General features: G+C 39.1%; 2 protein-coding genes across 5 annotated transcripts; both read left to right on the top strand.

Moving 5' to 3' along the window:
* Positions 1-491: 491 nt before the first annotated feature.
* On the top strand, positions 492-3071 carry sp5a (Sp5 transcription factor a). The gene is made up of 2 exons (XM_010774461.1): positions 492-819; positions 1190-3071. The coding sequence occupies exons 1-2, from the start codon at positions 769-771 to the stop codon at positions 2264-2266; spliced, it is 1128 nt and encodes a 375-aa protein (XP_010772763.1). The 5' UTR covers positions 492-768; the 3' UTR covers positions 2267-3071.
* Positions 3072-8187: 5116 nt separating this feature from the next.
* LOC104948271 (glutamate decarboxylase 1) lies at positions 8188-25503 on the top strand. 4 transcript variants are annotated; one of them, XM_010774457.1, is made up of 18 exons: positions 10047-10131; positions 11815-12317; positions 13185-13357; positions 15022-15084; positions 16132-16287; positions 16709-16951; positions 17095-17185; positions 19502-19614; positions 20256-20371; positions 20468-20547; positions 20638-20692; positions 21100-21216; positions 21301-21365; positions 22310-22388; positions 22498-22647; positions 22743-22850; positions 23157-23246; positions 23781-25503. In XM_010774457.1, exons 3-18 carry the CDS (start codon positions 13282-13284, stop codon positions 23952-23954), a joined length of 1776 nt encoding a protein of 591 aa, XP_010772759.1. In that variant the 5' UTR covers positions 10047-10131; positions 11815-12317; positions 13185-13281; the 3' UTR covers positions 23955-25503. The 4 variants fall into 4 exon arrangements, with proteins under 4 accessions (XP_010772762.1, XP_010772759.1, XP_010772760.1 ...); XM_010774458.1 differs by lacking the exons at positions 10047-10131; positions 11815-12317; positions 13185-13357; positions 15022-15084 and adding an exon at positions 15981-16050; XM_010774459.1 differs by lacking the exons at positions 10047-10131; positions 11815-12317; positions 13185-13357; positions 15022-15084 and adding an exon at positions 15999-16050 and having other exon boundaries at positions 16143-16287.
* The last annotated feature ends 467 nt before the right edge of the window (positions 25504-25970 follow it).

Genomic DNA, 25970 nt, shown 5'->3' with positions numbered 1-25970 from the left:
TGAGGGGGAATTAAGTATTTAAATAATTCAGAGAGGGCATAATTAAGTGTTTAATGCCGTGTTGTAGTTCAAAGGAACAACAAAGAAAATATAATTCAAATTAAAAATGTAATAGTCGCAGATTCTTGAGAGATGAGAACTTTGTGTTGAGTCACTTGATTTGGTTTCTTTCCTCCATCAAACAGTCAGGCAACGCTGGAGATCTCCAGAGATAACAATGTCACATTGTCACATAGGGTTCTGCTACAAATCCTTAATTACAAAAAGAGGATCAGATGACTACAGCATCCAATACTGAGGTCTCCAGGCGGCATGGGGGTCTTTGATCAAGAAAATCCAATTATTTGTGTATATACATTTCCCACATAGTGATTACTTCATTAATTGTCCCGCCTTTATCTCCTCCCTTCCCATCCCCCCTAATAATCAGCTCCTTTATCCAGACCAACAAACACACCATAGGAGCTTTGTGGATTCAAAGGATTTGCTTTCCCCTCTCAAAGAGCCGCTATTCTTTGATGATTGGGCAGCGGCAAACTTCAAAGTAATAAATCTTATTTCTGACTGGCTGGCGGCCCACCAAAGTCCTTATCAAATTCTAAGAAGTGATCCCTCACTCTTCAGATAGACCAAGGATATCTCGGAGAGAGGAAGCACTGAAGAGTGGAGACCTGCTCGACGAGACATTTTACTGCGAATGCTCACATTTATCTAAATTAGAGCTTTCATTTTTATTTGTTTTCATCGAGAGGGAGGAGGACGCTTACCATGGCAGCAGTGGCTGTACTGCGGAATGAAACACTCCAGGCTTTTCTCCAGGTTTGTGCGCAAGTTTCTGTTCACTTCAATAACTTGTAAACTCACTCATGCGAGTTGATTTACGTTTGCGAGTCGTTTATATTTAACAAAGATAAAAGTTGTGTTACTTTGATAGTCCAGTGTCATATAATTTTATTACAAACGCTAATGGTTTCAGTCTTAATGACTGCTGCAGCAACATTACGCCAACTTTTATGTCACATCAACACGACTCAGGCGACAGGATTTAGTGCACATTAGATTTAGACAAACTATTTTAACATCCTTTGGTTGAATATTAAAACGTTGCACATGATTTATCTTTTTTTAACCTCATAAAGTGTGTTTGAAATGGTTGTAATATAAAAACACGTGTGTCTCGGTTATCCAGGATCGCACTCCCAACTCTTCTCCAGAGCACTGTAAGCACTCCCCGCTGGCTCTCCTGGCTGCCACTTGTAACCGGATCGGGCATCACCACGGATCAAACCACACCGATTTCATCCAGGTCCCTTACGACCCAACTCTGGGCTCCCCTTCGCGTTTATTTCACCCGTGGACTAACGAGGGGATTTCTCAGAGCAGCCTGGCTGGCAACTCAACTTTCGGACTATCCTCCAAGCCCCAGCTCACTGCGCACATCCAGAGCTCCTTCAGCTCGCACCACGAACTGCCCCTCACCCCTCCGGCGGACCCCTCGTACCCCTATGACTTCTCCCCTGTGAAGATGCTACCTTGCTCCATGCAGTCGTTGCAGTCCTCCTGCCCTCCCACCTACGTCCCTGCCGTAAGTTACGCAGCCGCAAACCCCCTTCCGCCCGCAATGACAAGTTTTGTCACGGGACCGTCCGGCCTTGTGCACCAGCAGCAGAGACAGTTGTCCCCAAACCATGGAGAGGATATTCCGTGGTGGAGCCTCCAGCAGGGGAACCATGTAAGCCACTCTGCCTCCCTCGGTCACCATCGCTTCCAGCTGCAGAGGGGCTTGGTACTGGGACATACGGACTTTGCGCAATATCAGACGCAAATTGCGGCTCTGCTGCACACCAAGTCCCCCCTCGCGACTGCGCGGAGGTGCAGGAGGTGCAGGTGTCCCAACTGCCAGTCCTCCACCTCCAGCGACGAGCCCGGGAAGAAGAAGCAACACATTTGTCACATACCGGGTTGCGGGAAAGTTTACGGGAAAACTTCTCACCTGAAAGCGCACCTGCGGTGGCACTCTGGAGAGCGGCCGTTTGTGTGCAACTGGCTGTTCTGTGGGAAGAGTTTCACCAGGTCGGACGAGCTGCAGAGACACCTGAGGACTCACACGGGGGAGAAGCGCTTTGTTTGCCCGGACTGCTGCAAGAGATTCATGAGGAGTGACCACTTGGCCAAACATGTCAAAACTCACCAGAACAAAAAGACCAAGTGCCACGACAAGACACTTGACCATGTGAAAAGGGAGGACACGAGGAATATGTTGTAACACCTTGTAGTCGTTTAAAACAGTAGAAATCACTAGTGCAATACAGTCAGTCCTACATTAGTTAACGTACACAGTGAGCTGCATCTGTTTAGGGTATTCCATTTACTTTGATTTCTTACATCCTGACAATATCTCTAACATTGCTGGTCTGTGTAGCACATTTTTGTGTGTATATATAAAGTTTCACAAGTTAATTTGGGACCATGGAGAAGTTATAGCTCATGAGTTTGAATTCACTGTCTATAGATCATATCAAGGAATTCAAGTTTTCAACTTGTGTTTGATCATTGTCTTCGGTGGAAGATTTCTCTCCCCTGTAAATTATATTTAATAGCTTTTGTTGAATGAAAGTGTCCGTTTTTTGCTCCATACGGGGTGTTTTTAAGCATGCTCTTGAAAAGATATGCTATTGTTGATATGACCCAAATACTGTGTGAGAATAAAGATTATAACATTTTTCCTCAACTCTAAACTCGAATAATTCATTTTATACTCCTCAGTTATATGGGTGATAAGACAATCAATTTTTATGTAAAAGGACATATTCAGTATTCCTTGGATTAGTGTGCCTTGTGGAAAAAAGCATTTCTTATATTTAGTTTCTCACTGTGAGTGGTTGTCAAAAAGGAATATTTCAGACTAAATAAAACAACATTAAAAAAAATGTTATTGACAATGCGGGAGTCAAAATGTGCCCTGATATTCTACTGCTGATATTGTTTACCCTTTAACACAAAGGCAATATTTAAGTATTGACAGAAGCAGAGTTGTATGGACTGTATTTGAAAAAAATGAAATGTATATACACTGTCTAATAATTTTTGGTTCAACGTTAAACAGCAAAATAAAGCTCTGTAAGCTAGAATCTCAACGGACTGAGTAAAAACTGACTTGTAAAAGAACTCTCCATCATACAAAGAACTGAGCGCTTCACAGGTGCATACAGGTGCTAATATTGTGAATTTAACTATATCACAAACTCTTTCTACCGTAACTATGTAGGGACAGTTTTCACCCAAACTAAATATTTTTTTACAGAGAAAAATGCAAACACTCCTCAAAATGAATAACATTTTACATAAAGTTGATGGAGAATACCACACCTTTTTTTTTTTTTACAGTTGGATTTTAATGTTCTACCATTAGACTCAACTGTAGTAAAACTGCTGCACTCTGATATGTGGTGTATTTGTTTTGTGCGACCATTTTTGAGTTTTACATTTACCTAAGGACTTTGAAGTGACACCGTAGATGAGATGAGAAAATCTCAGCTTTTATGAATATCCCTGATTCAAGTTACTCACAAGATGTTCAGCGTGTTTAATGTCTCTCAAACTGTTAGGCAAAGAACTTAGTGTTGTGTTATTGGGTGAGGAATTTTTAATTGCTTATATAGGGGAGATTGTACAGAGAAAAACCCATATTGTCATGTAACATTGAGTTCTCCTCACTCAAAGTACATTAAACTAACTAATGAGGATCAGTATTGACTTCCACAATACTGATACTTAAGGAGATGGAAATTAAAAGTAACATTCTGGGAAGAAATACTTGGATTTGTTTACCTTGAGGGAACTGCTTCCATATCAACATAGAACAAATGATACCTAATAGATGTGATTGATGATACAATAATCCAAAGGTCCAATTTCCGTCCTTAACTATTAGAGAGTATAAATGCTTTCTGTCAGCAGTCACATTATTGTCCTGTATGTCTTATTAGGATCACTAAAAACGTCAGTATCAAGAGAACAACCACTGCCATCCATCGGCTTTGTTAACAGTTTTTTGCCTCAACAGCGCCCCCTTTTGTAAGTTACCTCGAGTTCATTAAAGCAGACAAATATAGTGAGTAAAGTGTCATCTGTAGAGGTTCATTTTTACTAAAATACAAACATTTTATCTACACATTACATGTTGGAAGGTTCAACACGTTTGAGTCCATTGGTATTACTTTATTTGATTATTAGTTGTTTTTTCTCAAAATGTTCTGCCTATTTCTAATCCACTTTAGTTCACTTCACCATCGTAAAATATCCCTGTCATCTGATGACCTAAATGTGCGACAAAGTGACCCTAAGTTTGAAATCAACCATTCAAATTTAAAGATTGACTTTGCTTGTACTTCAAAATGCAGGAATCGAACTTTCTCAATCGCAAACTGACTTTCACGTGAATTTCAAGGCCATGACCATCGCTGCATATACATCAGCCTAAGTTATATGTCTTATGTTGATTTCACTCCTTCTCCTCCTTACATTGTTGTCCCTGCTAAATAAACTTTACACATCAATATAATGACCTACTCAAGACAACAATCAAATAAAAATGATAATGTTAGCTAGTTTTGTTAAAAGTTTGTTTACGTCAATAGATATAAAATACAGATTTTTTTTCCATACATGTTCGTTATACACAGTAATTGAATTTTTGATAATTTGCTATATCAACTATAGCATTCAAACAAATAATTTCTCACTCTGCACTGACTATTTTACGGCTTTGCTGCAATATGTGCTTGGTAGTAGATGTTCAGTGAGAGCTACAGTAAGCCCAGTTTCACCAAATCCCCAAAATGGACAATCTGCGTTAATATTAACATACATTTCACACAATAGGAGGAGGTTTCAAGGAAAAACCTACAGTAGTATGATGAGACGTGGCCATTTGAACTATGAAGTCTTTATCCACACACTGTATGATCCTATTATAAAATAATGCCTGTGGATGGATATGGTGAATGCAGCAGACCAGCTCAGCACAAAGGCATTGTTCGGCTCTGATTTGGCTTCATTGTCAAGATAGAGTCACTATTCTTTAACACTTTAGCCGGCCTTAATGCTTAATTAATAATAGATAGGATATCATATGTTGTGGCTTAAGTTTTTTTTCTATAAATGAATTAACTTTCACTGTCAAGTAAAATAAAAAGCATAATTAAGTTTATATAATTATTGTAGATGAAATGCTCATTCCTAATTATCTCATTCAATATGTCGTTTTCTTTTGGGTTACATTTTTTTCAACCATTTTGGGATGAGGTTCAGTCAGCAAAGGGACAAACCCTTTCATCTGAAGTGATCCCTCTTCACTTTGGCATTGGCTCTGCAGAGTCTGTTCAAAATAAAATGACTGACAAGCAGCGGCATGCATCAAATCCCTGATGTCAACAGCTCTGCTGCTCTCTATGGAGGATAGTTATGTACTGCTTGACATTTTGCAGCTGATGTTACATTTAGTTGAGCAAGTGAAAAAGGTTGGTCTGGGCGTTTAGGAATATTATTGTTAAAGCTGTGAGCTGAAGCTGGACTGTCTGAGAAGCACCACTGTATTCCTGTCTTTATGCTCCTCAATTTAAAGCCACTTAAAACTACTAAAGTATTCAGTTAATAAATCTAAAGTGTTTGAATATATATCACAAGATTTACAAAGAGACAAAATAAATACGTTTCATTGAGACTTGTTGTGCAAAAGCTCTGATTGATGCACATAAATTGAATAATCACCTTTTTCCAAATCCGGATGGACCAGCACAAAAACAACAATGTTTGAGTTCATGTAGGATTCTTTAGCATACCTTTAAACGATTGAAGAAAAAAGGTTTTTGAGGCCTTCAAGTAACACCATGCCTTCCAAGGCAAATATTTTTCTTGTGGGTGAATTGTGGAGAGAGCGGGAAGAGCTCTGAGATGGATGGCTAACTGGCTAGTTGGTCGTTTGACCTTCGTAGACAGCTGACTAATTTAGTAGCTGATCCCCCTATATGCTCGAATGCTTCAGTGATATTTCTACAACTGTTTTGCTCTTCACACCCATCTGTGTGAAACAATCAATTGTTTGACTGCATTCAGCCAAAGCCCACTCAGCTGTATTGGTCAAATACTCTGACAGCAAACGTAAACCATAATGCCTGCAATAAGAAAACCTTCCCATGGCCCACAGATTCTGCATTCATCGCAGTTATATGTTTAGAGAGAAAGGCTGGACACCGCAGAAAGAGATGACCAGGTACTGTTGGTCATATCCACGGCACATAGGTAGTTATTGCCACAACTCAGTTTGCTGGAAATTGTTGAAATAACTGGGTTAATTCAATCAAACTAAAAGAATGATTGTTAGCTGCTTTCACGGATACTCTTTTAAGTGGACTGTATGTAAGATATTGGAGCTCAGCTCTTCTGTGTTCACACAGGAGCTTAAAGAGTCTCTGGCTGTGAGAAGGTGATAGAAGGTTTTCATGTCTCACAGGAGACCAGTTTAAAATGCTCCAGTGGTTAGGGCAAGACAACAGACTCATTCAGTCAAAGACAATAAAACCTTGTTTTCTTGCAAGATGACCCCATATTGCATCCCATTACTTCTGCAAAGCTCAACAACATGAGAAGTAAAAACCCAAGTTGTTCCTTAGTTCATCTAATGTAGCCTACATGTGGTACTTTACTTAAGAGATGTCATTGCTTTGTAATTTCATGGAGACAAGTAGATTTATTTTCCATTGTTAAATCATTCCTCTGATTGTAAGTATCCATTTTGTTTCATTTACATTTTTATGAGAAAATTAAAGGATTGTACTTTTGCATATTTTAATTGGCTTTTAAAGAATAAGGGAGTATTGTGTATTAAAACCATGAAAAATGGTTAAATTAGATTTTAACTTTGACTTGTTATATCGAGACATTGTGGGGATGAAGAGGACATTTTATGGCAGTTTTGATTAAAAATTTTGAATCGAATGACGGTTTTTATGTAAGAGGTCAGAAGAGTCAGTCTCACGCTGGGCTGAATGTTTTATACATCAGTGCGCACTGATTAAAATGTAATTAAAACATGATATTTTTCTTCACAACTGATTTCCATCTCTTTATTGAATACATAAATATGTTTAGATGCAGATAAGCATTTACATATAGCTTTGCAGTGTACGCCCAATAATACAAGGCAGTGCAAGCTGAACCAGCTACTCCCTGTGGATGTGTTTTAATTCAAGATCAAACCTTGTTTATAGTCTGTCCTTGACCCTCTTTGAGCTTAAACCTTAGTCAAAACTTCGTCTTTTGAAAGCCTCCAGAGGCAACATGTCTTTATCTTTAAAAAAATACATTTATTTGCGTATTTTGCTTGAACAATTGTGTCTATTTAGAAGGTACATGTTCAGTTCAAACACAGGCCTTAACCAAATAACTACACAAAAGACAACATTTGTGCTAGTGCCATTTGTTACTTTACATAGTTGGAGTATGGGACAAATATAAGATGCACAAATATCAGAGCATGGATCGTACTCTTTCTGTACATTTCTTCATCGGAGAAAACAAAAAATGTCCCACAAACAAATATGGGATGATGAATAAAAACTCCTTCCTATCAACTATAAATAGATCCTTGCTTTCGTATTAGCTAATCCAATAGAGTGTTAGGTCTTTCTGTGAGGTCAGTGTTAAATGTTTTGAAAAAGGCATTGAAAAACGTGTGAAAGCGATGAAAATGAGAAAAGGTGATGATGAAGATCAAGTGGGTCAGAATTTTTGTAAAGCGTGTCTTGGCAATGTAAGGTAACACAACCTCTGAAGCTCACAAGGGGATTTTCGATTCCAATTATTGATATTACAATTGTCCTGTACACCTGTTTTGTGCATTTAAATTATATAACTTTAAAACAGCACAGCTATTCCCCTTTTCATTTTAAATGCCCTGTAGTTCTTGTTTTACAGTAATTTGTCATTCTTTTTTACATTATCTTATTTGTATCTTTCTTGTATTGTTGATTTTTAACTTGTTTTCTGCACCTCCTAGCGGCGAAATGTTATATTTTCTTGCCACCGTCATCATGTGATCCTGTCATGTGACATTTACAGGAAGTAGTGCTTTTAGCCACACGCATTTCATACATGGATATATAGATTTCATACAACAGTTTTCTTTAGACATCCGTGGAGAACTTCCAGCTCTCATATTCAGTCCTGTGCTCCCATCCTCTGTATGTATTGGTTTATTCAACAATGGCATGATTTGTTTGAGAGATTACTGATAATAGCATTTTACCTTAATTGGAACGAAAATGCTAACTATTTATACCGGCAAAACCGCGTTAGGGTTAGGTTTCACATCCGGGCACTTGCTCCTAACCCCAGGGTTTATTTTACCAACAAATCTTTCAATAGCCTCCACATACCCAATATTATTACTACACCGGATAAATAAAACACAGCTGTTTTATTATATTTATTTATATATATTTTTCTTCTAGTTTATTAAAAATAATGACAGCTGTTTTTATTTCAAAATGTCTTATTTTAAATAGTTTTAATGTTATGTGACTTAATGACTCTAAATCAATGCAGCATTGTACTACTACAATGGACACTCCTCTTGTCATAAGTTTTGTAATAGTATAAGTGGCTTTTTGTTGTTGTTGTTGTTGTTGTTGTTGTTGAAAGTATAAGCTTCCATGTCAAGTGTCCCAATGACTTCCAATCCTTACCAGATATTATGGATTGGACCATATTTGTCTCTGAAATGTAGTGGAGTAGAAGTATAAAGTTCCATAAAATGAAAACACACTCGTATAAGTACCTCACAGCTGTACTTAAGGATAGTACTGTACCTCCTTATTTTGTCAGTGTAAAAGACTTGGCCCTGAAACTGTCCCAGATGATGGCTGCTGATGTTAGCACATCTTCACCTGCTTCAACCAGATCTAACATGGCTTTTCACACAGTTCAGCATTAACTCATGTTATCACTGATCTTAGCTGCTAAGCTCTGTTTCACCAGCATGGCTCTTCTCTCAGCAAGGGTCTGTTTGTTAGGGGCTGAGTTCAGAATAGTCCTATACAGACTTGAATTTTGGTATAAAACGTTTAGCACACTATTCAAGGCAGACCACCATAGTAAGATGAGTGCTTCTTGAGACCAACATGTAAAGTCTACAAGATGAAGGAGAGACCTGAGAGACACCGTGTGACAGTTGAAGGAAATTCACTGACAGCTAACGGCTCTGAGAGAAACAAGGAAAAGACCAGCCTTTGTTTTTCCTCTTTAGTCGATGTCTCATTTAATTTCACTGGCCTGTTTTTAATGTAGACAGCTAGACTGTTTAAGTCATGTTCTGGTCACAGATTGCAGTGAAAACAATTAAAAAAAGGCAAATATACTAAGAGCACGTCTCCCTGTATCCACTCCTCCTCTCTTCCCCTCTCTCTCTCTCTCTCTACATTTGGGTTATGCCCCATCTTGTGGTGAGTTTCATACAGCTCCTGGTAAAAAAACAACCCCACCACTTTCCCTTTGGTTTTTACATCTTTTGTTGTTGTTTTTTTAAATCACTTCCTTGTAGCTGAGAAACCAAAAATCATCCATTGTCACTGCAGGGTTGCCTTAATACCAAGTCTTCATGACAGATACTGGTGGTAGAGGACGGGTACACAAAAGATGTGTGACAAGGGGAAATGGGTTTGTTGTGAAGAGTATTGATTGTACACAAAGACGGTCTATTAAACAGACCCCCTGGTTTACTGTGTGACAATTGGTTTGTTGGAACTTGATTAATTGCACATTTACTAAAACTAGTGATAAAGGCTTAACAGGATAGGTCTATTTTAATACAGCACTGCATGCACTGTGATGATTTGTCCTGTCTCCTTGGAAAATACTAAATCCAGCATCCTCATTATGTGTAAAAAATGCATTCTTAAGTTCAGTTGAGGCAAATATGATTACTCAGCGATTTAATCAAACTTTCAGTGTTTTTAATATACAATCCCCTCTTTTTTTCCACAGAGAGTGTCATTGTGCTGATCTGGAGCGTAAGAACAGTAACACAAAGGGAAGGAAGTGCAGCAGCTGCTTCAAAATACATATGGACATGTGAGTATAGCTTTAAGATCGATTAAATAAATGTGAAAATATTCTGTAAGGTAGGCCCTTTATTTTCATACTACCATTTTGTATAAGGGCCAATGCCCGCAAATCAAGATGTTTTTCTGTATTTCATCTTTAATATTCTGCATATTCCCTAATTCCACGGGTCTTTGTCGTTGTAGTTCTTGTATCAGTTGTTTACATTTGAGGGGGGATAATCAAGGTATTTTTTAGGGCTTAAATTGATGTGATTTACAAGAAGTTATATTGCTTCACTCTTCTGTTTGTAAATAATTCTCTATCCCGCAACTTACGCAATATATAGTTTTATTTCTTATTGTTGTCTGTGAGCTTATGTAATGCCAGCTGCTAGTGCTTATTATGACATTCTTAGTTTTTTAAGAGTAATAAACCAATATCTCAAACAATGCTGTGTTGGGTCCTTTACATTTGAGGGAATTGGGCCTGGAGATCCTTACAAATCAAAGGTTAGTCTTAGTCAAATGACCATATCCTAACTGACGCACATCAATGATAGTGGCCATAAAGGGAGATACAGAAGGTAAAAGCTTAAAGGGGCCCTATTATGCTTTTTGGGGTTTTCTCATGAGCTGTGTTACATAGGTTTTAGTGCTTGTAAATGGTCTGCAAAGGCTAAAACCCCAACGTTCACTGCCTATAAAGCCTCTATTGGACTCCTTTGTATACTTTCAAAACATAATGACATCACCATGTAACACTCGTACTTCTATTGGCTATAGCGTTCCAACAGATTTGTATGTGATAGGCTAAGGGGCGGGACATCTCTAAGCTGTGGACCAATTACAACAAAGCCGGCCAGCTAACCAATCAGAGCAGACTGGGCTCTGGTTTCAGACAGAGGGTGAAAAGGGGTGCTGCAGCACAGGCAGTATGAGCAAAATAAAGAGCTTTTTGAACGTTAAAACATGTAAACATGCCACAGTAGAGGCACACAATACAAATATGAACCTGCCCCTTTCATTGCTTCCAGAGAACCTTTAAAGAAGTCAGGGCTGGACAGCAGCCTTTTAAAAGCATGAGCAGGCTGAAGAGCTCTCCAGTGCTGAAAACAACAATATTGTCCTAACTGTGAGTGTAATGTACGGTTTATATGTTTTATCTCAACAGTGTCACAAAATGACCTTTAATCAGTTTTATGATACAAGACATAAAAGATCTCCAGAGACTGATGGGTGATTGCTTGTGATTGGCTTGTCTCTGTGTGTGTCCACGCTCGTGTATGATGGTGACGTGTTCCAGATTAATGGGTCGGTTTATAATTAGCTTCATGAAGTATTTCTGGAGTGGCCCATTTGTGACTCTGCCCCTGCAGGAGTCATATTCTTGGTTTCTCACTGCCACCTAGTGGATGTTTCGTCCTTTCATTGTGTCATGCCTTATAGGTTACATCTTCACCTTTCAAAAAATCACCCTGTCTGGACAAAAAGTATATGAACATAAGACTTATCATGGTGCAAATTCTAGATTTGGCAATGGGAAATAGCGTTTAAATGATCTGTCAGCGTTTTAATCTCAGTTCATTATGTGGGGTTACAAACTAATTATCATGATTGGAACGGGATAAATAAATAAATAATATAATTAATGGAGTATTAAGGCACGTGATTGTGTCTTTATTGTTGTGCTCTTGTTTGTTTCCCCACAAAGAACAACACCAGCGACCCTCTCCCCCTCCCCTCCTCGATCCTGATTCCTCCTCACGTAATGTGTTGCTCATATCATCAAACTTCAAGTCCGTGACCAGGATTCAGACCAGAGCTATATAGATACGAAGACAATCATCACTTCCAAAAAAAAGTCACACTTCAGGGGCCAAGAGCGGCGCCATTCAGTATCAAACCTGCGGACTGCCTGCAGAAACAGATCAGATGCACCGGTGGAGGTAGTACCATACTCGCAGTGAGTCATTCGTGCGCAATGACAATAAACACACACGGCTTGATTTGAATGTCAGCAAATCAAACCTACTCCAACAAAAGGAAGGTCACCTTGCGTGGGTCCAGCAGTGATTGAAGCTCGGGTCTATTTGTTCTGCCTCTGCTGCTCGGAGTGTTGCCTCAGAGCGCAGCCGTTTCTCCTTCAGGACTTAATTTGGTGGTAAATTCACTTTTTCTGGACTGCCCCTGTTCACCTGGAGACACGTAATCCCGGTAAGTAGCTTTATTCATGTATGCTGTCTTTCAAGTGTAAACTCAACGAACTATTTCTTAATTGTCATTGGTGATGCTCTAACAGGTGTTTTAAAAGGTTTACTGTCTGCAAAAATAATAGCTCTAAGTGATAGAGTCGGCCTTTAGTTTGTGTAGGAATTTCACTTGTTTATTCTGCAAATATGTAATTGCTCCATTTAATTGTTCTCATTGTCTTTAATAACCGATTGGTGGTTTGTAAAGAGGGATGCAGGATGTCTTTTTTCAGTGGGTGACTTGAATCTGCATCACGATCAACAATGCAAATAATCTCTTTAAAATGATATTTCTCATGCAAGTTTGTAGATTCAACGCCAGGCTGCTGGTGGCTATAGGCCATATTATTAATTTGAGTACAATCAAAAATACTTTCATTTTTGTAGGCTGCTAATTGCCTTTTTGCCTTATCTCCACATGTTTAATATGTCTGTATTTCATAGATATACGATATAGAACAATTAGTGCCGTGCTATTTATTTTGAGGACAGGCATGAAGCTGTCTGGCGGATGTTAACCGTCATCCATCCTGAGGAGGATCAAGATATGAGTTTGAAATAACCTGCTTTTGGCTATTAACTAGAGGGGTTTCTTTTGTCTGTCAGCAGTTATAGATTAACTTGTCATTTTAGATTTTAAAATATGTTTTATTCTGTATCCTGAGACGACTAATTGAATCTCAACTTGCAAGACAGACTGTGTCCTTGTAGGTCTGGTTCGCCAACTTGAGCATCTCTTTTAATGTAAAAAAAAAAGCATAAAGAAGAAAGAGGCACATATTTAAAAAGCCTATTTTTTATTTTATATGGGATTTTTCTCTTTCCCTGTCAGTGAGACTTTCGTATTGGATGGTATAAAGACAGCTTTTTGGGGGCATTAAAGAAAAAATAAAAGTCCCAGGCTTTTTGAGGTGAGGACTTTGGCTCTGATGGCGGCGTCTGCACCCTCCTCCTCTGCCGGCGAGTCGGATCCCAACTCGACAAATTTACGACCACCGGGCACAAGTAGGTCCATGACAGATAATATGCTATTTCACGTGTGCTATTTACTTTGTCGGAAATGCCATCAATCATTTTCATCGAGGGAGAGAAAAAAAAGTGTGCTGTCTTTTGAGAAGGCTTCCTCTGCCACAAATCACCGCTGCATTTCATTCACCATCCCGACCTCCCGGCTGCTGCTGACAGACGAATGCTGCTGTCAGAAGCTGATACCCTCCACTATGGCAGTACACTTAGGCAATTAGCCTGCAAACAAGCCCGAGGCTGTAGCACCGGAACATCAGATCACAAAGGCAAAAATATATAAAAAATGTTGCTGCAAAAATTACAATATTATTATTACTGTGATTTTTTATTATTATTTAAAACTGGGGTGGTGTGTTAATGCATTATTTTTATTTTATTTTTATTTGGTTTGCCTACATTCTCCCTGGCTGAATAAAGTGCCTGCATGAAAAAAATGGAAAAAGAAAATTGCCCCTGAAGTGTCTGTTAATTCAGCCATATTAAAGTGGCCCTAATGGTACACTTAAGCTTTGCAGCATTCGAGAAGGGGCTCTGTAGAAACCCTGCAGCCACCACAGTCCTTTCATTGTGAGCTGGTATAAAAGAAGAAGCCTGCTCCTCGTGAATAGAGGGCTAAAATCATGTTACAGGTGCATACGTGCTCCTGACACAAATATATAAAAAAAATAAAAATTCAATCCACTCAAATGTCTGCAGTGAAAATATGAGCTATTTTTTCTCTCTAATGACATTATTATCGTACGGTTTTGCTTCGTCAATCAGTGAGTGTCTTGTGAAAAGCAGAGATTTGATCATGTTAGGCCCATGCGTAAATTGCCTGTATAGCCTTCGAGCTGCACCTCTGAAAATGTCTGAATGCCTTTTTGTCAGCACATCTGCTCGTGTTTCTTTTCTTCCTTTTTCAGTTTTTAGCTGTCCCTTTGTTGCCCATCTCATATCCCCTGGCTTGGGAGAAATCATTGAGGGGACTGAGTTTAAGTGCGTCCAATGAGCTGAGCAGGGTAATGATTTATCTAATGATCCAAAGCAAGGGGTTAAATTGGGATGTGGGAATGGGGCTGCACCCCCCCCCCTCCACACACACACACACACACACACACACACACACACACACACACACACACACACACACACACACACACTCCCACCCCTCCTCCCTTAAATTGCTGCTTTTGAGGATTTTGGTCTATGCCTCCACCCAAGGTGCCCCATCCCCTCTGTGGCTGGTAGCCCTTGATAACGCAGTAATTCTCTATCTGTCAGCGGCCAGCCGGCTCATGTCTACTGAAGCTCGCATTTTAACCAGCATCTATCTATTCACTCAATTAGATCTTTAGCCTGGCGTGGATCCAAAGGGATAATTAATTTGAAGTCCTCGCCTAGGTCATAAACGGTGACATACAGTGGAAATAGGCTAATCCAGATCCAGGGGCCGGGGGAGGGCCGGTTTAATGTTAAAACAATCCCAAGACTCTCATGCTGGCTATTTTAGTTTCAGTTTGCGACATCACTCCACCTCATATACCTTTCTCCATTCATGTCCACGATTTAATTGTTTGAGATTAAAATGTACACCTAAATTGGATTTCTTTTTTTTCAAGCAAATGTGGGGCCCTCTAATTGTTCTTAAACGATAATTTTAGGCTATGATGCTTGGTGTGGAGTTGCCCATGGATGTACTAGAAAATTGGGAATGAAGATATGTGGTAAGTTGCTGATTTTTTTTCTTGTAAGAAATATGTATCAGGAAAATATCAAATATGACTTTTCAGAAAGCCTGTAGGCTATGGCCTGCATCATTTTATTACAATGGAAACAAACTCCTGGGCGAACAGGATTTATTTTTAATATCATACAAGCAAGGATTAACCATTTAGATTAACCAATATTATTTAGTTTATTCCATTACATCTGGATTTACTTATTTAACCATAATGTAGAAAAGGCGAGGTGCACCTGTCGACACTATCCATGTATTCCTGAGCCAATGCTGATGAAATTGAAGAGGGAATATTCAAAGACGGACTTTCCGATTTACACTGTTTAGTGTTTTCCAGTCTAACACAACCCAAAGGGCGGACAGACATCCTATAATGGTGAATGTCACGCACCAGCGCGCGGTACCATTTTCTAGTATTTTTGACCGACACGTTCTGCTGGTTTCATTAAGGCTATTTAATTACCCAGCACCGTAGAAAGCTACACAATACAATAGGGAGATACACAAAACAAAGCTGTATTCTGGTAGGATTAATATCAGGGTCTAAACAGCAGGATTCATGTCTTTAAATAAACGGGTTGTAACATTTTCAGAGGAGATTTCTGTCAAATATACATGTGGAGTATATTCTCCTGCATGCTTTATTTATCAATGAATATCTTTTGTAAAAATCTACGTCTAGTTTGTTTTTTATCGTGTATTTCGCTCCTGTGACAGGAGCTTGAGTAAGAATTTACAGCCGCTACACGACAGCCTTTTGTTTTTGCATGGTTGGAGTTTGATGCTGATGTCACCAGGCTCAACCTCCCACTGAGCCCTCCGCCCATAAATAGGATTCCCTGGGCAGCATGGAACCCTATTTTTAAAATAAAGGGCGAGTAAGAACAGTAGCTCCCCGGAGAAAGACGAAGAGGAGATAAAAGTCACAGATTGGAAAGTATTAGTTTGCTAGGTAATCAACAAGCTGCAGCTGTCAACATGTATGGGGAGTGTAACCACCCTGCGGACTCCTCTGCTTCTTGTAATCGTTTAGGGTTTTTGCAGAAGAACAACAGTCTGGAGGAGAGGGGCAGGATGGGGAGCTCCTTCAAAGAGCGAGCGAGCAAGAACCTGCTGTCCTGCGATAACACCGGAGGAGACGCGCACTTCAGACGCACGGAGAACGACTTCTCCAACATGTACGCCAGAGGTAAAAATGATGAGGAAGATGGCTTTGTGTTTGATATTTGAAAATAATTGCAATTTATTTGAATTACAACGCATTACACTTAAGGAAAGATATGTGTAGATATTTTAATCTGGATTATAATAATGTAAAATAGATCATAAATACAAGTAAATAATATACTGATTACATATTGCTAATGGCAACATAACTAACATAATAATAGGACATCATTTGTTGGTGGTTATTAATTATTCAATGCTGCTTCAAACCCAACTGTTTGGCACCAAAAATAAAGCTAAGATTAACTTGCTGAGTTGAGACCTAGAGGTCACAGGAAAGTAAATGGTTAAAAAATGAACCTGGAAAAACTCAACATGAGTGCAAATCGTTGTTGAGGAGACACAAACAAATATAAATTAAATGTATGTTTTTTATTTTGTAGATCTGTTGCCGGCCAAAAATGGAGAGGAGCCCACCATGCAGTTCTTGCTGGAGGTTGTGGAAATCCTTACCACCTACGTAAGGAAGACCTTTGACAGATCCACCAAGGTCCTGGACTTCCACCACCCCCACCAGCTGCTGGAGGGCATGGAGGGCTTCAACCTGGAGCTCTCTGACCAGCCTGAGTCCCTGGAGCAGATCCTGGTGGACTGCAGGGACACCTTGAAGTACGGAGTGAGAACAGGTGAGAACGAAAGAGGCCTGAAGGCCTATTAGCTGACATGCCAGTGTAACGATTACAGATAAGCCATTTTCTCTCTCTCATTCTCAAGTGATTCATTGTTTTCTGGGGATTATGTTGCTTTGTTTTCTCTTTATCAATCGTAGGTCACCCTAGGTTCTTTAACCAGCTCTCCACTGGATTAGACATCGTAGGGTTGGCAGGAGAGTGGCTTACCTCCACAGCCAACACCAACATGTGAGTACTGGGATAACGTCTCATTTATTAGTTGATTTCTTTAAATAAATTGTTAATTGCAGAAACGCATTAATGAGGATAATATTCAAGATTTAAGGAGTAAGAATTAGATCCAGTTTGGAAGTCGATAGGTTAATTTCATGCTAATATCCATTGCCTTTCTCCATTGCCCGTGGAGAAAGGCTTTCAGTTGGAGGAACACTTGAAGTGACATGCAGTAATTACCGTCTCTGGTAGCAGAGTAATAGATTGTCAATCAAGCAGGAAAATAAAAATACATTTATAGAGATACTCCCCACGGTGTTGTCTCTGCCCAGGCTGTGGTCACATAACTCAGCCCTGCAGGCAAACTAAATTGCCTATTGATTCGCATTAACAGTTTACATGGTGTCTTTGTCTCATTGGAAGCTAGTTCTTGTGACATAACAAAGCCAGGCAGGGGAAAGAGCCTCTCCCCCTCAGACCATCTGCACACAGCCCTCAGTGGGAATCAGTGAGGAGTTTTTCCATGCATTAAGATATTTAGGTTTAGTTTTCCTGAATCTGTGTCTGAGGGGGTTGACTCCATCCGTGTTGTTATCCTCTGTACTATCTGATACTCTAATTGATAGTTCAACATATGATGAAAAAACGTAATTTCCTTACCTTACCATAAGTCCCAGGTTTGATTCTAGTTAATTTCCATTTTTGTAAACGACTAAATAAAGGTAATATGCTGATATTTAGTGAGGTCGTATGCAGCTTGAGGAAATGTTTTTATCATTACTGCTTGTGCACTTATGTGGGTTGAATACAATATGAAGTACAGTACAGATAATATCAATTAAACTAGATGGGTACTGGGAGAAAGCAAACCTTCAGAGGCCATTTCCATGAGTGAATAATAATCGGTGTATCAGCCCCATCATTCGTTTCCACTCTGAAAAAGTTAATGCTTTTTTCCTTTGCCCATGCTACACGCTCCCACCGGGTTTCATGAAAACTGGGATAATAGTTTTTCTGTATCTTTCTGACAAAAAGACAAATAACAAACAAACCTAACCAGAAATATAACCTTTGAGGGAGAGTTCAAATGTAAAAAAATATAAATGGATATCTATGGATAGATTTCTGTACCAGTAAAAATGTGCTCTTTATAGTGGGTTTATAAATTATAATTGATATTAAAAACAGTCCTTAAACAAGTTTTAATAGCCCCGTTCATACTGGCACAGCCACCAGTCTTTCTTTCTCAGCTTGTGTGTTATTGGCAACATCAGCGAGGATGACTTGAACCAGAGGTTGGAGGTTGCTTACATACTTGTAATTTACCTTTATTAATTACTCCATCAACCCTAATTACCCCTGGCAGATATTGACTGACACTAATAGAGTGACAATCACTTCCAGGTCTTACATAATCAGAATCGGAGAGCGTCGCCTGCATGAATGAATGCGGGTGAAATTAATGTGCGACATCTGCGAAGTGGCATATGACTTGTTTATTTTTCCCTCTCCGTATTCCTGTGGGTATTCTGAAGATGCTGAGGGGCACAATGCGACATCCTGCAATCTTCCACTGATTCGTTAACTTTCTTTGCTTGAATAGACAGATACTTATGTAATTAGAAGAATATTGGTCAGGAGAAGATGGATGAGCCTCCCTGTGCTGTGAATCCAAATCGACTGTGCTCTTCTCTGAGGCAGAGGGGTTTAATGTACTTTGATTAGACAGGAAAGAAATGTGTACTTCAGAGGACACGACATGGGAAAACAATTCCTACAATGAGAAAGTTAAAGGCATGTGAAATAACTATTTGATTTCCTTTGTTTCTATGGTAGTCCTATTAAAATTGCATTGTTCACGTTTTGAATATTCTCACATTCTATTCCCACATTTGTTTCCATGCTTCTGCAGAAACACAATCCTGATGCTCTGTCAATGAGCCTGTGTGGCATTTGTTGTTTCATTTCAATGCAGCAGAAGGCCATTTCTAACACAAGATGGTGTTGTTATTGAAGTGTGACCATTTGCATAATGTTTTATCTGTTCCTTTTCTATCGAGCCAGCAGCATGCTCAGTAGCCATGCTGTACAATTAGATTACACAAACACATATTGTTAAATACCAGCATATTACCTATCTTTATTGATCTCAGTCTCTCCTGCTCATTTTATGTTATATAGAATATCGCTTTAATAAAACACTAGAGAGACAAATAGTATTTATTCAGTGTTACCTAATTAAAACGCAACAATCCAAAAACTAGAAGTGGAGCTGTGACTTCCATCCGCCTCTCATTAAATATACAAATGTGTTTTTTTGGTTGGTTTCAGGTTTACCTACGAGATCGCCCCTGTCTTTGTGCTCATGGAGCAGCTGACTCTGAAAAAGATGAGAGAGATGGTCGGCTGGCCGAATGGAGAGGGCGATGGGATATTTTCTCCAGGTGAGAAAGTTCCTCAATAATCCTGAGACAATCTTTTGTTATCGTTCCAGACTGAAACAGATACCACCAGATGTTTAAGTATTTTTGTATATTAGCTATGCTTCTGAATTTCTAGTTTGACTTCTAAAATATCTCATGTGGTTGTCATCAAGTGTTGCCATCAAAATGTAATAAATTAGGGATAGCTTGATAGATAATTATTATACTAATGTAATGACAGCTACGGCAATTATTTGAATCTGGCCATTATCGGACCAAGTATTGGATCAATGCATCTCTGTAATCAAGTTCTAAATATGGAAAATAGGGAATTTCAATGATATATAGTAGTCTTTGGATGAATGTGTATGCACATTACTTTAATGTTGCAGCTATTAAAAGCGGGGCTAGTTTTAAGCATTATAAACTGCTGTGCAGCCTACTCTATAATTACGCTTCATATTGTATTAGCTGAATGCAGTTCATTTGAATAATCTGCAGGAACTAGAAACTGAAATAAATGTAGTGGAGCAAAACTTTTCCCTCAGAAATATGTGTTGTGTAAAGGACCTTTAAATGGAGTTATGCAAGTACAAATAACTAACAAGTAACTGTATTTAGTTATTGCCGTCCTAACTTCCTACCTCTGTTTGTTTCTACAGGAGGAGCAATCTCCAACATGTACAGTGTGATGATTGCAAGATACAAATACTTCCCTGATGTCAAGACCAAAGGCATGTCAGCTGCCCCAAGGCTGGTCCTCTTCACCTCAGAGCACGTACGTCTAAAACTGTCTTTGTATAACTGTAACAAAGTTTGAATATGTAAGGGTTAATCCAGTCTGAACTGACTGATCAAACGTTGCTTCTTGCAGAGCCACTATTCCATCAAGAAGGCCTGTGCAGCTCTGGGATTCGGGACAGAGAACCTGATCCTTCTGAGCACAGATGAGAGGTTTTGCTTTCTACTGAACCCACAAGTCTGGTAAAATATCAAATACCTAGTTTAATTTACAACTGTTTTGTTCTTCTTCTTCTTCTCCAGAGGGCGAGTCATTCCTGCCGATCTGGAAGCAAAAGTAATAGAGGCCAAGCAGAAGGTAAATGTCAGCAGCTGTGTCTCCGACATGGTGCTCTTTGTATCAGTGACTCCATGCAATGAGAAACACCCTGATCCATGGAGTTTACTCGTACCAAAGGAAACACTTGTGTCTGACAGAGCAGTGAGGATTGTTCAGTAAGGTTAAAGCGTCTGTCAGCTCACATGTGATGTTCCCTGGGTCTGAACGTAACACACTGGAAGTCCTCCTTCAAAGGCAAAGTGATTCACAGACTAGAATAAATGGGAAGGTAGCAGTAGGGCCAGACAGGAAGAGTGCATTATTTGTGAAATGTGTTTAAGTCTGTGTCTTTGATGTCAACAATCACAGGGAGAGGATCAACATAATTACTTGAATTCAGCCAAAAATGGAATGTTTTCTTTCTCTCCGATGCTCCCTGTTTGCAGGGCTATGTGCCGATGTTTGTGAATGCCACTGCGGGTACCACCGTCTACGGAGCCTTTGATCCCATCAATGAAATTGCAGACATCTGTGAAAAGTACAACATGTGGCTTCACGTGGACGTAAGATGATATTGATATTATTAAATGATGAGCTGTGTGGATATTTGCATCCTTGTTGTTATAAATGTGTTGTGTCCTGTGCAGGGTGCCTGGGGAGGAGGTCTGCTGATGTCCAGGAAACACAGACACAAGCTGAATGGAGTGGAGAGGTAAAAGAACTCAATGAGTGAACATTTTACATGATGATTTATGCAGTACAGGAATACAAGGGTGGGATATTTTACTCATGAAGTTCAGTTTGATTGTCACAGAGAGCAAAACTCAGGTTGTGAAGTGTTAGTAACTTCCTCTGTGGGTCTGGAGGATAACCATGAGATCATCAGGGATATTTTTGCATGGACTTCCTGTAAAACTGGGGGCCTTGAGTTAGAAATCCATGGGCATCTACCACTGCGTTTGTAAATAGTTACTTCAAGCACCTGAACCATTTGTACATTTGGAGCGCTGTTGGAATATCCCATTTGGTTATTCAGAGCAGCACACTCTGGGATCAGCAGAGTGTGCTCTGGGCACTGAAATAGAAACTGTCTTAGAGATATAACAACCGAGGGCTGATGGTGTGACGATATTTTTGGTCATTTCGTCTGAGATGTATCAGAGTACTATTTTGCATTTGGAGTAATGTCCTACTAATTCAATAGGAAACTTTTACTTCAATCTATTTGATGTTTTACCCTTTACTTAAACCATATAGAAATATAATACGTTATTTCTTCAAAGTCAGGATATCTTCCACTCACCTACTTTGATTTAGACAAATCTTCTTTTTTTTTTTCAAATTTTTAATCATTCTCCATTTATAGCCTTTAAAACATGGCAGACAGTAGATCAGTTACAGGGAATGGGAGGAGTCAAATAGGGAACTCAAAATACAACAAAAGTGGCTAATCATGGCACCCCAATCTGCCCTCCTTCATGGAAGTTGAATACTAAATTGTTTACTAAATCTGTTTATGATCTTAGTAGGGGTAAACCTGGACACTTTTTCAAAGGACTCATGTCCACAGTTATTTCAGATTTTAGATTCTTGTTCCCAGACTTGACACACACACACAAACACAGCGCTTTGTTTACTGTTTCAATATCGGTGCAGGGCCAACTCAGTCACCTGGAACCCCCATAAAATGATGGGTGTGCCGCTGCAGTGCTCTGCCGTTCTGGTCAAAGAGAGGGTGAGACACACAATATCACCCCTCCACCAGCACGATCGATAAGCGGACTGTTTTCTGCCGATGTTTAGTAACCTCAGTGTTTCTTCCACCACCACTGTGTCCATTGCAGGGATTATTACAAGGCTGCAACTCCATGTGTGCTGGTTACCTCTTCCAGCCAGATAAACAGTACGATACTTCATACGACACGGGCGACAAGGCCATTCAGTGTGGACGGCATGTGGATATCTTCAAGTTCTGGCTCATGTGGAAGGCAAAGGTGTGACTTAATACAAATTGATAGCCTCTACTAACACCGCTGCCATATCTAGAATGTGATGGTAACAACTCCTTTCTTTTTAATCTACCCAAAAGGGAACTGTGGGATTTGAGCAGCATATTGACAAGTGCCTGGATCTGTCAGGGTACCTCTACGATAAAATAAAAAACAGAGAGGGCTACGAGTTGGTGTCCGAAGGAGAGGTAAGATAATCTAAGCACATTTTTAAATGCAAACATATTGACTGAGAATTCATTTGATACTTAAGATGCAGCAAAAAGGACACCTATCTGTACTATTCTTACTGTGACTGGGGTTTTCCTCTCCACAGAACACTTGCTTTTCTTTTGTAATAAACGACTACATCAATGTACCTCATATCTTAACTTGCTTTTAGGATTGATTTGACCATTTTGTATGGCTGACAAGCAGACAAGAAAAGCTGAAATTACAGAAGGCTGTGTTTATCTCCGCTCATTACAAATGTTGTTACCATTTTCTCTTATCAGCCTCAGCACACTAATGTGTGTTTCTGGTATATTCCGCCGGGCCTGCGCGGCCTGCCTGATGGCCAGGAGAGGCAAGAGAGGTTGCACAAGGTAATGACTCATCAATCTGCTTTTCAAGATAAGTTTGAACTGCCCCTGCCCACTTAGGTTGTGTCATAGTGTATTTTGGATGTAGGGATTCACAAAGTAAAGTAATGGACATCTTGTGTGTGCATATGCTTGTAATTTGTAGAGTTAGGATGGTAATATTGCAGTGTTGTAAAGTAACTAAGTACATTTACTCATATCAACCCTTAAATAAGACTTAGTTACACCAGGAGTTAAATTCACAAGCTACCCTGCAGCATACAAAGTAAATAGAACATGCTCCACCTTTACCAGCTTTTATAACACTTGAATGCATCGATACTTCTAATTTAAACAAAATATAGTTATACATTTATAATAAATATTATTCTGAAATGGGCCAATCTGCATAAAGAGTACTTTTACTTTTTGTATATTTTGATGATAATACTTGAGTAACATTTGATTTGCATGACGTTTACTTGTTACAGAGTTACTTAAGTACAAGATCTGAGTATTCTTCCACCTCTGTGATACTTTGTGTTTTCCTTGCAACAGGTGGCCCCAAAGATCAAAGCGATGATGATGGAGTCTGGGACTACGATGGTGGGTTACCAGCCTCAAGGAGACAAGGTCAACTTTTTCCGCATGGTGATCTCAAACCACGCCGCTACCAGGTCAGACATCGACTTCCTGATCGAGGAGATCGAGCGACTCGGGCTCGACTTGTAAGACCGACACATAAACTGCTTTTTTCGCAACATGTTTCCGACCGGAGAGCGTTGAGCTTGGCTTCATGTCCCTTCTGTCTCATAAAGACGTTGACATTTTTGCTTACAGATCTTCTCTGGCAATGCACAAGAAATAATAAGCCCTGTGTGTTCTCTGTCTCCTTTGTCAATGACACATATTCAAAACATTTGCACAAAAGGATATCTGAGAAAAGAAACTCAAAACTGTGAAAGAATCACAAAAGTTCACTGTATTCTTGGTAATCCATATGTTACGTCGAATTAAACGTATATAAAACTATAGATTCAGATAAGATTAAAATCATGTAAAAATGAAATATCAAGAATATTAGAGCACTTAGGTGATTCTTTCTATAACAGCTATTCAAAGGTTATTTTACTGTGTACTATAGGTCAGTATTAAAAACAGAATGAAATCAAAATATTTTTTCACAAGTACCAGAGCACAATGTAGGGAACTTAAAAGCATTTCCATTAACAGTATTAGTGTAATATATATATATATGTATATATATATATTATATATATATATACTGAATATGGTGTACTGACTGATACTCCATGTTGTCTGTGTAATTTCTCAAGCCAGATGCCTCGCCACATTGTACCCTAGCTATTATTTCCCTTTTATATTACATAGATGGGAATATATAGCACAGTCATTGTACTTGATCGCTGTGTTTTTAGAGATGTTTGTGTAGATTGTGTATAGTATTGTTACATTGCCTTTGTGCCAAATGTGTCCTAGTTTTACAGTGAGAAAATCCTATATGTAAATGCACCATACAGTATTATATGTAATAGATAAATACCTTTATTTATACCCAGAGATTCTTATTGTTGATAGGTTATCTGCTGTCTTGATCCATCTGTAATGTATCCTTCTTCCTAGTTGGAAACTCTGCTGTATCATATCACAATGTTTTGAACAACATTGAATTATTTTAGTGTATTTGTGAACCAAAGAAGGGTCGAGTTACATTTATGAACATGCCCTTAATTCTCCCTTGTGGATGGATTCAGATGTTTGTATAAGAATACTTCACTTATCGCCCTTAACTTTAGTGCAATATATGTTGTGTAACTGTCATAGTGATTCACTGACTGAATGTTGTCTAGACACTCTGCTTTATGTGGGAGGCATGACCGGCAGTGCGGCCGCTACTGCCGGCACTTAGTTCAGATAAAAAGCACAAAGCTAACCCACCTTTTATGCTACAGACATATGTCTGAATTATAATGTGTTTAGTGGAATATGCAACATGTTGTTTGTCTTAACACGCTCAATAGGCACACTTTTATGTTGAGAAAAACAACTCGAGATTATTTATCGTGAAGAGTTTAGCTTGAACAACAACATGCCCAGTGTTTGCTACTGTGATGAGATTTATTGAACAATTGTACATTCCTGAATTAGTGGGATGAAATATCCCTTGTTTAATTCTATGTAGGCACTTTAACTTCATGCCATCATTTGCAGAGTATTATTGTTGTATCCACAGCGCTAATAAAAACATGAGCTGAAAAACTTCTGTGGGCACATTTCTTTTTTACAGTTTGTAATAGGTCAAATATATGTGGCAATCTACAATGGAGAAGTAACGGTCTATGTGGTTAGGTGACGTTAGCTCTACTTACACTGCTATAGTGGAGAGATAAAAACAGAAATTCCCAAAGAAAAGAAGATTATTTTTCCCCAATCTTATTAAAACACACTATATAGAAAGTATTAGACTGAAAAGATTCCCCTTCTACACAAACTGGGGTTGAATGGTGAAGATGACACAATGCAGAAGTTAGCATGAAGCATTTTCATTACGCCCAGAATGATAGTTAATGTTTTACATACTATATTGGCTATACAAGTTTTGTATAGGCTAGTTCAGAAAAATAAAGTTCATGATATCCTGCATGCTAGTTACTTAGGGGTAAGGTTAGAGCCCTTAACAGCTCTTTTCACATGATGTGGGACAGGGTTGGTGCTGCTAGAGCAATT

The sequence above is a fragment of the Notothenia coriiceps genome, unplaced genomic scaffold (assembly GCF_000735185.1).
Source record: "Notothenia coriiceps isolate Sejong01 unplaced genomic scaffold, NC01 NC01_scaffold00014021, whole genome shotgun sequence".
NCBI lineage: Eukaryota > Metazoa > Chordata > Actinopteri > Perciformes > Nototheniidae > Notothenia > Notothenia coriiceps.
This window is presented reverse-complemented; position numbering and strand designations above follow the sequence as displayed.